The 12,443-nt window shown below is 35.1% G+C and overlaps 1 protein-coding gene across 1 annotated transcript; it reads right to left on the minus strand.

Annotated features, from left to right (window-relative positions):
• Positions 1-736: 736 nt before the first annotated feature.
• fsd1 (fibronectin type III and SPRY domain containing 1) lies at positions 737-10,286 on the minus strand. The gene is made up of 8 exons (XM_073818729.1): positions 10,170-10,286; positions 8,393-8,602; positions 8,209-8,307; positions 4,352-4,505; positions 3,766-3,848; positions 3,424-3,675; positions 2,250-2,338; positions 737-1,559 (listed from the first exon to the last, which is right to left on the minus strand). The coding sequence occupies exons 1-8, from the start codon at positions 10,282-10,284 to the stop codon at positions 1,449-1,451; spliced, it is 1,113 nt and encodes a 370-aa protein (XP_073674830.1). The 5' UTR covers positions 10,285-10,286; the 3' UTR covers positions 737-1,448.
• Positions 10,287-12,443: the final 2,157 nt, after the last annotated feature.

Here is a 12,443-nt window from a genome sequence, read left to right on the forward strand (position 1 = left end):
AAAAAGTCAAGTTTGGTAAATATTTGCATCAAGAACACTGAAAAGTACCTTTCTGGTTGACAGATGAACATGGACGCACACACACACACACACAAACACACACACATCATTGACCATGCACAACCAAATGGTTTGTTAAAGGGTTAGTTCACCCCAATATGAATTGGCCCATAATTGACTCACCCTCAAGGCATCCTAGGTGTATATTGCTTTTTCTTTCAGTCAAATCCAATTGGAGTTATTAAAAATTGTCCTGGCTCTTCCTAGCTTTATAATGGCAGTGAATGGTTGTTGAGATTTTGAAGTCCAATAAAGTACATCCATCCGTAATACAAAGTGACTGGTCAGAAATTAGAGTACAAAAGGAGGATTTGTGAACAAAAATGTGAGAGGATTTAGATATAAGCCAAGAGGAGAAACTTTTTTCCTTTGCTTCTGTCAACAAATATTTGTTTTCAAGAGATCAGCTGCGCATGTGCAACTCCTACGTCATCCTTCTGGAACGACTTGCACGTATAACAGTTAGTGCAAGCTAGAGAAAAGTGATTATTACGTTTTAAATCATGGATATTTTTCTTACAAAAGTGCATGGATTCTCTGCAGGAGGCCTTTATTCAGCCCCTGGATCCGTGTGGAGCACTTTTTATTATGGATGAATGTGCTTTATTGGAATTCTTTCTGACTGTTGAAGAGAAGTACTCGCCCACTGTCATTAAAAAGCTTGGAAGAGTCAGGAAAATTTTTAATATGACTTATTTAATATGGATTTGATTGAAAGAAGAAAATCATTTCACCTAGGATGCATTGAGGGTGAGTAAATCATGGGCTAATTTTCATTTTTGGGTGAACTAACCCTTTGAACCTGCCTCTTTCCTCCTCAGATGCTGGAACTGCTGAATTAATACATTCTATAAAAGGCATTTGACTTCTATGATTATTGTGCTACTCTGATACTAACTGTAAGTTTAAAAAGTTTAAGGAAGCAGCTACTGTAGCAGAATTCGAGGCGTGTAATTAAAGACATTCAGCGTGTAAATATAATACAGTTTCGTCTGAGATTTCAAACAATAACACCAACATGCTGCTGTTGCATTGTAATAATTGTTCAAATGTGGCTCAAATACTGTGAACAAATGCTAAAAAACATAACACAACTTTTGGCCCTAGCGATGTACACATGAACTCAAGGCTGTTAAAGCTCTTTGCATGTTGAAAGTGAGTAATACCCCAATCATGTCTTGATTCAGGACACTGAAAGGCACAGAATCCAGATCAGTGAGCTAAAAGGAATGAGGAAAGCAATCTAGAGCAGCTCTCTCCCTGGGCTGGCAAGACATACTGATGATAGGAAGAGCCTCCAGGCTTTGTTTGCGCCAATGTTGTGTCAGGGATGCCAGGTGTTCCCCAAACCTGTGTGTATGTGTAGCAGTTCTATAGTGAAGTATGATTTAAGTAAGGCTGGCATTGGAGCTGCTTGTATTACTGTTTCGCTTCTGACCGCTCAACACAATGCTGGGTACCTGAAGGCCGGTCTGCACTGAGAAACTCCCATTCCACACCTATAGGGGTGAAAGAGAATTTTAACATCACCACCATTAAGCTTGTCTTTAAAAAAAAAAAAAAATTCTCTAACTTTTCTCAAACTTTTTTTGTTTTGTTTTTGTTGTTGTTTTTTAGTAACATTTAGTTAAAGTTGCTCTGCATTTGAAGCACCACTCTTACTGTATAACCACACACATCCAGACAAACGTGTTGTGACTTGCATTTTTTTTTCACAGCATCTCGTGCCATGACCTTGCATCTTTCTGATGGTGTGAAGTTAAAAATAGACCTGCATTCTGTTCCATTCCATTGCACTGTCTAGATGTTTCTGAATGCAAGAATGCGAGAATGCAAGAATCTTACGCAAAGGACTCATGAAACATATCTGTTTGCTTATATATAAAGAAGACCACAAAGCTTATAATCAACTAGCATGTTCAAAATATCCCTAATTTATGTGTGATTTAATTGTTTTAGCTTTACATTTTTTGATTGTTTGATTGTATTGGGGTAGCTCATTATCATTTAAAAACCATGCATCAAATGCAAACAAAGCTGTTTTGACAAGGTAAAAAGGGTGTTGTTTTACATGACCATCAAGGAATTTTAACCAAAGTATGTTACACACATTTCGTGAAGACATTTCTAACTTGTGGAAAATGGGCATCCGATGTCTTAAATACAAAGTGAGCTGTACTATATCTTACCATAAAGGCTGGTATAACAGGCTGCTGGAACTTGGTTCTGAAGGTATGAAGGAGAGTTTTGGTTCTGGAGTTGTAAAAAGACAATATGCCTGAAAAGGGGAAGGCAAAACAAAAACAAACAAGTAAGCAACTAACTAATTAGTGGTCGTGTTGCAATAAAATGTATTTTTATTTTACATATTATTTACTAAATTAAAAAAAAATGTGAATATATATAAATATGAAAAACTTGATGGTGGAAAAAAACTAAAGTAAACACATTTATACTTTATAGAGCAATTAATTCATTTATTCTATTATCAGATTTTAGTATTTTTCACAAACGTGACCCTGGACAATAAAACCAGTCATAAGGCTCGATTTTTTGAAACTGAGATTTAGACATCTAAATATCTAAATATTGAGAAAATTTCTAAGCAATGCATATTACTAATGAAAAATTAAGTTTTGATATATATATATATATATAGTAGGAAATTTACAAAATATCTTAATGCAACATGTTCTTTACTTAATATACTAATGATTTTTGTCATAAAAGAAAAATCGATAATTTTGACCCATACAATGTATTTTTGGCTATTGCTATAAAAATACCTGTGGTAGTTAAGACTGGTTTTGTGGTCCAGGGTCAAAAATAGTGATTATTTGTTTGCACAAAAGTCCTGGTGCTGTCAAAAAAAACAACAACAACAAAAAAACTATTTCTAACAAACAGAAAAGCTTATCAGCCAAAGCTAGGGTGACCATACGTCCTCTTTTACCTGGACATGTCCTCCTTTCGGCTATAAAATTATGTCCGGGGGGATTTTGTAAAATATCATAAAATGTCTGGGTTTTTTTACCTCATTTCACTGACCGTCATTAATTCAACACTTTAAATTCAGCCACTGCCCACCGGCATTATTCTGAGGTACCTGTCTGATGACGGGTGGGGGGGGACCGGATTCTCAGAATATGGTCACCCTAGCCAAAGCCAATAATTTAAAAAAAAAAGCCAAACACTGTCCTTGCCAATATATCTGTCAACAACTATATGAAATATACAACCTGTGACTGCTGACACCAGCTGGTTCTCACACAGCCGATATCATCCTTTTGCTTTTGCAATAGCTAACAAGTGGCAACTGTGGCACTATTTTACTCATTTTGTCATATTTATAGCTTAACTCACCTTCTTCGTAGTTGCAGTAAATGCCGATGCGGTCGGGAATGGGGCAGTCCAGTGTTCTGGCTTTATTATTGTGCTTGGCTGTGAGGCTCTGCTGAAGCCAGTTGTTCAGGTGGATGCACCAGGAAGCGTTACTCTTCCCTAGCTGATCAAAGCGGCCTAGAGACCGCAAAGCAACGCCCACTGCAAATGCCTTACTCTCCTTATCAAACCGTACTTCCCAGTATTGCTGCCCTGCATCGATCATGGTGTCTCCTGAACATTGGAGAAAAATTGAGGAGTATTTAAATAAAGATTCTCAAAGTTAGCAAAGTAGCTCATGGCAATATGTTTGTGTTGACTCACCCAAGACAGTGTAGGACTCTGCTGTAAAGCGGTCTCGGCCCACTCTAGCAGATGGGGCTCTTTTGGGGGACATCATAGCTGACCTGAGGGAGAAAAACAAATTATATGATGGGACAAGCAGGGCCGTTTTTCTGGCTTAAGGTCAGGAAAGACTGCTTTTGGCATACAAACATTTTAGCCAGTGACAACATGTGTGAATAGGCCATGCTGGCCATCTGGTTTCTGTCTACTATAGCTAGATATAAAAAGCAATAATCACACAAATTCATGCAATGGAAACAGCTGTTTAGTGACAATCCTGTCAGTGTACAGCTTTTTGTAAGTGTCATAAGCTTTCATTTCCGGCAATATTGTTGACTTGATTGCACAGATACTATTTGAAATGAACTAAGCTGGACGATGACATCACTGAATCAATAATGAACTAACTTTACCAGGAAATAAAGTGTTTACTATTCTCTTTTTGCATTATCGACACATTATTTTCCAATATACTACTGTAAAGCTGCTTTGACACTGTATTGTAAAACACACTATTTAAATAAATGTGACTTGACTTGATAAGATATGTAGGTATGAATCTGACCTGGCGGGAGAATGCATAGGAGAGCTGGTCCTGTTCTTCTCCTTACGGATGTCCTGGACTGCAACCTTCCCACCGCTGCTGTCCCATTCCACACTGAGATCCTCCACCTTCAGGTTCTGATGAGCAGAACCTGCGTCCAGTTTAAAGACGAATGCTGGAGGCAAATGAGAGGAGAGAGTTAAAGGTAAGAGGTTAAGTTTATTTTTCTGAAAAATAGTGTTATTGTTCATGTTTCTAGCATTTCCAAAATAACCTCCTAGGGCTGCATAAGGTAAAAAAAAACAAGCAAAATTTGATAAAAAAAATTGTGATCGTGAAAAAAAGAAGCTCTACATTTGCTGCACTTGCTTTGCGATTATATATATCAATATGACTTTATAAAGAAGTTAAAATAAGTTTAACAAAATAGGAAATATTACTTTTGGAATATTTCACTGTAAAAAAACATTTAATAAAAGAAAAATATATTTTTCATGTTTTCAACACTTCCAAAATAACAACCTAGGGCTCCATGGGGTTAAAAATTTATAAAATTGATAAATACTGTGATTGAGATTTTTTTTTTTCACGTTTGCTGTGCTTGTTTTGTGATTATATACAGGTCCTTTTCAAAAAATTAGCATATTGTGATAAAGTTCATTATTTTCTGTAATGTACTGATAAACATTAGACTTTCATATATTTTAGATTCATTACACACAACTGAAGTAGTTCAAGCCTTTTATTGTTTTAATATTGATGATTTTGGCATACAGCTCATGAAAACCCAAAATTCCTATCTCAAAAAATTAGCATATCATGAAAAGGTTCTCTAAACGAGCTATTAACCTAATCATCTGAATCAACTAATTAACTCTAAACACCTGCAAAAGATTCCTGAGGCTTTTAAAAACTCCCAGCCTGGTTCATTACTCAAAACCACAATCATGGGTAAGACTGCCGACCTGACTGCTGTCCAGAAGGCCATCATTGACACCCTCAAGCAAGAGGGTAAGACACAGAAAGAAATTTCTGAACGAATAGGCTGAGTGCTGTATCAAGGCACCTCAGTGGGAAGTCTGTGGGAAGGAAAAAGTGTGGCAGAAAACACTGCACAACGAGAAGAGGTGACCGGACCCTGAGGAAGATTGTGGAAAAGGACCGGTTCCAGACCTTGGGGGACCTGCGGAAGCAGTGGACTGAGTCTGGAGTAGAAACATCCAGAGCCACCGTGTACAGGCGCCAGGTCAAGCCACTTTTGAACCAGAAACAGCGGCAGAAGCGCCTGACCTGGGCTACAGAGAAGCAGCACTGGACTGTTGCTCAGTGGTCCAAAGTACTTTTTTCAGATGAAAGCAAATTTTGCATGTCATTCGGAAATCAAGGTGCCAGAGTCTGGAGGAAGACTGGGGAGAGGGAAATGCCAAAATGCCTGAAGTCCAGTGTCAAGTACCCACAGTCAGTGATGGTCTGGGGTGCCATGTCAGCTGCTGGTGTTGGTCCACTGTGTTTTATCAAGGGCAGGGTCAATGCAGCTAGCTATCAGGAGATTTTGGAGCACTTCATGCTTCCATCTACTGAAAAGCTTTATAGAGATGAAGATTTCATTTTTCAGCACGACCTGGCACCTGCTCACAGTGCCAAAACCACTGGTAAATGGTTTACTGACCATGGTATTACTGTGCTCAATTGGCCTGCCAACTCTCCTGACCTGAACCCCATAGAGAATCTGTGGGATATTGTGAAGAGAAAGTTGAGAGACGCAAGACCCAACACTCTGGATGAGCTTAAGGCCGCTATCGAAGCATCCTGGGCCTCCATAACACCTCAGCAGTGCCACAGGCTGATTGCCTCCATGCCACGCCGCATTGAAGCAGTCATTTCTGCAAAAGGATTCCCGACCAAGTATTGAGTGCATAACTGAACATAATTATTTGAAGGTTGACTTTTTTTTGTATTAAAAACACTTTTCTTTTATTGGTCGGATGAAATATGCAAATTTTTTGAGATAGGAATTTTGGGTTTTCATGAGCTGTATGCCACAATCATCAATATTAAAGCAATAAAAGGCTTGAACTACTTCAGTTGTGTGTAATGAATCTAAAATATATGAAAGTCTAATGTTTATCAGTACATTACAGAAAATAATGAACTTTATCACAATATGCTAATTTTTTTAAAAGGACCTGTATATATATATATATATATATATATCAAAATGACTATATAAGCAAATAAAAATAAATAAGATATATTACTTTTGTAATATTTCACTGTAAAATAAAAATATTTAATCAAATAAAATATAATTTTTCATGTTTTCAACACTTCCCAAATAACCACCTAGGGTTGCATGAGGTAAAAAAATGTATTGTAAAATGAATACAAAAAAATTTGAAATTGCGATTTAAAAAAAAATAAAATAAAAAGTTCCATGTTTGCTGTGCTTGTTATGTGATTTTATATGAATATGACTATAAAAGTATATAAAAATAATTTAAACAAAATAAATTCTCAAAATAACCTCCTAGGGCTTGATGATTTAAAAATAAATAAATAAATAAATAATAAAATAATTATAAAATTGATAAATATTGTGATTTGTAATTTTTTTTTAAAGGTCCACATTTGCTTTGCTGTTTTGTTATTATATATCAATATGACTATATAAGAGAAAAAAAATATTACTTTTGGAAAATTTCACTTGTAAAAAAAATAAGCACTTCCAAAATAACCTCCTAGGGCTGCATGAGGAAAAAAACAAATTAATTGTACAATTAATACAAATGATAAAAATTGTGATTGCAATTAAAAAAATATGTGTGATTACGTATATTAATATGACTATATAAGCAAATAAAAATAATTTAAACTAAATAAGAAATATTACTTTTGTATTACTTCACTGTAAAATCTAAAATATTCAATCAAATAAAATGAAAAAGAAAATTGAAATTTTAGTTCAATATTAATTGGTTTTATACTGAATTGTATTTGTACTGTTGTACTATAAAAGAAAATTATTACTATATTATTTTTTATAAGTAGCTGCTTGCATGTAAATGATGATGATGATGATATATTTTATTTGAGTGTCAAACACCTTAATTGGTGCCCAGCCCTCATGGGCTTATTAGACACTTTGACAGATTATATACAACAGCCATGTGGCAGAATACAAAGCACAACATATGGACGCATACAAAAAGGAGAAAATTTGTCAAGTGGGGTACAAAATACTTTGCCGCAGACACCAGGCCTTTTCCACAAATTTTGCAAGAGCAAAAACATTATTTTCAAACAACCAACACAGCATTTCAGCTTCATATTTCCAAAATAAATCAGGATTTTTTAACTGAATCGATTGTAAAAGAACACAGTGCTGCGCTTTACTTTGAACCGCACAGCGCTCAAATAACAGCCTTTGCAATTTGGAAATCCTGCATTTTCGCTTATTTTGATTAACTGTGCAGCCCTATGTATTTCCATAATTTTTATCTTGAAATGAAATGGCCAATTACTAAAGTTGATTCATGTAACTAATCACATAAACTAAATATAAACAATTACTATACAAAATAATACTATAATGAATAGGTATGAGGGCATTATTACTTGCTTATATTATTAGCATTGTTTAGAATTAATTTCCCTATATTAACATTAATTAACATGGATTACCATTAAATTGACAGCCCTAAATTTTATTTCTCAAAAGGGCAGATGTACTACAGCAGTGGTGTCTGAATCAGGCTTTAACAGACAGTTTAGTAGGGACAGTGCTTTGTAACTTTTGTTAGACTCTTTTCTCCGTGCAGAGAAGAAACTTTATGCCTCATTACCCTCTGTGTGTTTGTGTGTGTGTAAGTGAAACTTACCATGTGTTTCTAGAGTAACCGGCTCTGAGAATTCACCTGCCACTGCTTTATTGCATGCCTTTACTCTAAAGGTCATGTAACGCGTGTCAAAACGAAGGCCTGAACAACAAATGAGATCATGGTCACAACTTTATCTAAACCTACTCGACAATACATCAGAAGCAAAACAAACATCAGCACTTACCTGTGAGGGTGTACTCAGTCTCTTTTATCCCTTCCACCACCATCCAGGGGTTGTCTTCTCGAGCCCGAGGAGGACCGTCATGATTGGTTCTCCGATGTTCCAGGATGTAGTGGTCGATTTTGGAGTCGGGTTCAGGTAAGGTCCACACCACTGTGACCGTGTTATCAAACACCTGGCATTCGGCCACGTGAATTTCTGGTGTGGCAGGCACTAAAGGTGAGAAGAACAGAGATACCTGATACTGGAGACCTTTGTTCAGAGATACTAGCCAAAGCCTAAAACTTTCATGAGTCCCAATAATCCGAAACACGAGATATGTAAATTCTGAAATTCTTGTCATTCAAAATATTAACTACATACATACACTACTAGTCAAACGTTTTTGAACAGTAAGATTTTTAATGTTTTTTTTTTTTAAGTGCTCATTTATTTGATCCAAAGTACAGCAAAAACAGTAACGTTTTTAAATATTTTTAGTATTTAAATAACTGTTTTCTTTTTGAATATATTTTCAAATCTAATTTATTCCTGTGATCTCAAAGCTGAATTTTTAGCATCATTACTCTAGTCACACGATCCTTCAGAAATCATTCTAATATTTATTATTATTATTATTATGTAAAAAACAGCTGAGTAGAATTTATTCAGGTTTTTTTGATAAATAGAAAGTTTGAAAGAACAGCATTTATCTGAAAGAGAAATCTTTTGTAACATTATGTCTTTATCATCACTTTTGTTCAATTAAAAAAAGCATCCTTGCTAAATAAAAGTATTAATTTCTAAAATTTCTTTCCCCAAAGAAAAAAATATGCTGACTCCAAGCTTTTAAATGGTATAGTGTATAATGTTACGAAAGCTTATTATTTCAGATAAATGCTGGTCTTTGGATCTTTTTTATTCATTAAACAATTATGAAAAAATATTTACTCAACTGTTTTAAATATTGAAACTAATATTAATTTTTTATTAATACATTTTTTATTAATAAATCAGAATATTAGAATGATTTAGGAAGGATCAGGTGACTGGAGTAATGATACTAAAAATTCAGCTTTGAAATCACAGGAATAAATTACATTTTAAAATATATTCAAATAGAAAGCAGTTATTTTAAATAGTAAAAATGTTACTATTTTTGCTTTACTTTTGATAAAATAAATGCAGGCTTAGAGAGAAGAAAATACTTAAAAAATCTCACTGTTCAAAAACTTTTGACTGGAAGTGTATATATGTTTTATTATTTTATATTATTATAACTTTTTAAATGTGATACAGCAAAAGAGAGATAATAAATGAATAAAAAAAATCTATATACACTGAAAACACCAACTTGTGACACACTTGTTTGTTTGTTTTTTAATATTGTCACTTTTTGCCATGGTTATATATGAGAATTCTGAAATTAATATAGTTAAAGGTAATAATGTTTATAAATTATTATATTAATTTTACATTTAATTTCATCATAAATACCGTCCCATGACTCAACCTCATGTTGCATTAAGGGATTAATTCTGGTTTAGTTAAAAACAGTGCGTTTACACATACAACAAAAACCAGTTTGAACAGTTTACAAGAAAATCTGTCAGCATTTATGTAAAATTCTGCAAGTACTGTGTTTTTCTGTTTTTGACCTCAAAGCTGCAACACCTTTTGATATATCAACACTCAACACATTGACACCAATAAACCCGTTTACATGCAAAGTAAGCAGAAATCTATCAACTGGGATTTGCTTAAACTGTTTATGACATTTCCTTATTGAGGTTATACAGACCTGGAAGAAATTTGATGGCCTGTAGCATATTTCTTTCGTGAGTGAAGTCCACCATCATGTGATTCATACTGTCAGTGGCCTTTGCTTTCAGAGACAGACGAAATGCTGGAGCCATAGTCACACTGCAGACACAGACCCACAATAAACAATTACAGTCAGTCTACAAACACAATAAAACTCAGCTGACAGACTGAAAACAGGAATGTGGATGTCATGAAGGAAAACATCAATGAGGGCACACTAAATCACTCCATGCATACACACACACACACACACACACACACACACACACACACACCTGGGGAGTAAGACAAAATGAAAATGAGCCAAATATCACTAACAAAAATGACTAGAATTTTGCTTAAAAAAAGGTTAAATGAGTTAATGATAAAAAATGAATGAACTTTCAGGGAAGGAGTGTTTGAAGATCTACAATGTGCATTGAACTCAATCAAAGATCTAAGTGTGGACATCTGTACAGTACCTATCTTTTATCTCTTTGGCCGCCTGCAGCAGAGAGGAAAGAAAAAAGAAGAAGGGACAGAAAGAGATAGGGAGCGAGAGAACTGAGTCTCATTGAGTCTCAACAAAACACAATACATCAGTCATACCAGCACGTGTTAGCAGGAAAAGCCAGGAGCATCTGACGTAATTTGTTAGAGAAAGCAACAGCAGCACCAAAAGGTTGTAAACAATCAATCAAATAACTATCATTAAGTACATTTTTGAAGACAAGTCTCCTAAAAGCAGTTTTATTCAAATATTTATCAAGGTAGTTGGTTGAAACACCATAAAGTCATTAAAGGGGTCCTATTATGCTACATTTTTACACTTTCAGCACTTGTCAGCATTACAAAAAGTTAAAAAGCTCAAAGTTCACTCGAAAGGGAGTTATTTTCTATATCAGTAAGCGCTGTTTCTGGACTCCTCAAATGACTTGATTGTAATAGTTTTCTTCCGAGAAGATACCTGTCACAATATCCCTAATTTAAATAATTCCTGCCTAAGACATAATAATAAATGAGAGGATGTGCCTGGTTGAGTTGCATTAGCAGTGTGTTGTCGTCATATCTGAGGCTGATGATACACTGGGCAACTTTTTAAGCAATGTTGCCGTCAATGGGCAGCCAGGTGAGATACAGGGCCCACGACTGATCTAAATTATTTAGAGAGAAATTTGTTACCCATTATCAATGGGAAAGTGCCCATGCTACTTTGCTCAAAAAAAAAAAAGTTGCCCCATGTATCATCAGCCTAAGAGTTGTCATTTTACAGATATTATGCAATAATACATGTGTAATTTATTCCCCAGTTGTTTACATTCACAGCAGGGCTGCCTTCGTCTAAAGATTTTTCTGGTCGACTAGTTTTCGTTCATTTTAAGCATTAGTCGACTATTAGTAGCACATTTATTAATAAACCATATAAATCATAATAATGAGCCTTTGATTGCCCACATACCCTAATAAGCGCTCAAGCACAAACATAAAGCTTGCCACAGCACACCGGCAGAAGTAATGATTATGAATGTGTCGCAGAAAAACAGTAAAGAGATGCATTAACATTTTAATAATTTATTGATAAACTACTGTTTTCTTTGTCTTCGGCTCTAAGAGATTTGTTTTCCATTTGAATTGGTTCATTTGAAAGTAGATCTTGTTGCTTTCTATAGATATATTTTTCATGTCTGTAAGGCAAGTATACAGTTTTTTTTCTTGACATGCTCAAGTTCACAGAGACTGATATGGCAGAAAGTGCATCCTGTTTGCTTTCATTATTTTACAAAAGTGCAATGATTTGTTGTTATTGTGAGTGAACACAAATAAACGTAGAGTCTTTACAGATTCAAAAGATGCATTACTCTTATCTGTACTACCAAAATGATGGAGTATTTTAAGAGCAAGCACTGACGCCTCCATCTGTTATGCAGTAAGCACGCTACTATTCAGCTTCCACTCTCCGCACACACACTTAAATAGCACATATTTTTCTGTGTTAACATTAGATTGCGTGGCCATGTAAAGTTGCTTCTAATTACATACAGTATTTCAGATGATTTAGCTATATTTGAGTTTGATGAAAAATAGGTAAGCATTTGGATGTCCTGCCTGATGTATTGTATTACAACATAGACCAGCCATTAACGATCTGTCCATAACGGACTGCGTGGCTTCGCCACTTCTTGTGGATTTTTTCTGCAATTAAGTGACTAATAAAATTTTGGTCGGCCAAGCCTCTTCTCGTGGACTTAAAGGGATGGTTCGGAGTAGAATT

This window comes from Garra rufa, chromosome 15 (assembly GCF_049309525.1).
Source record: "Garra rufa chromosome 15, GarRuf1.0, whole genome shotgun sequence".
NCBI lineage: Eukaryota > Metazoa > Chordata > Actinopteri > Cypriniformes > Cyprinidae > Garra > Garra rufa.

What these genes read in the sequence shown, in the direction of transcription:
- fsd1 (XM_073818729.1), bottom strand. Translation starts at nt 10,284, where the DNA reads ATGGCTCCAGCATTTCGTCTGTCTCTGAAAGCAAAGGCCACTGACAGT. An exon ending in GACTGAGTACACCCTCACAG is followed by an intron (nt 8,308 to 8,392) that starts GTAAGTGCTGAT and finishes TTTGTTGTTCAG; the next exon opens with GCCTTCGTTTTGACACGCGT. An exon ending in AGAGTCCTACACTGTCTTGG is followed by an intron (nt 3,676 to 3,765) that starts GTGAGTCAACAC and finishes TCCAATGTTCAG; the next exon opens with GAGACACCATGATCGATGCA.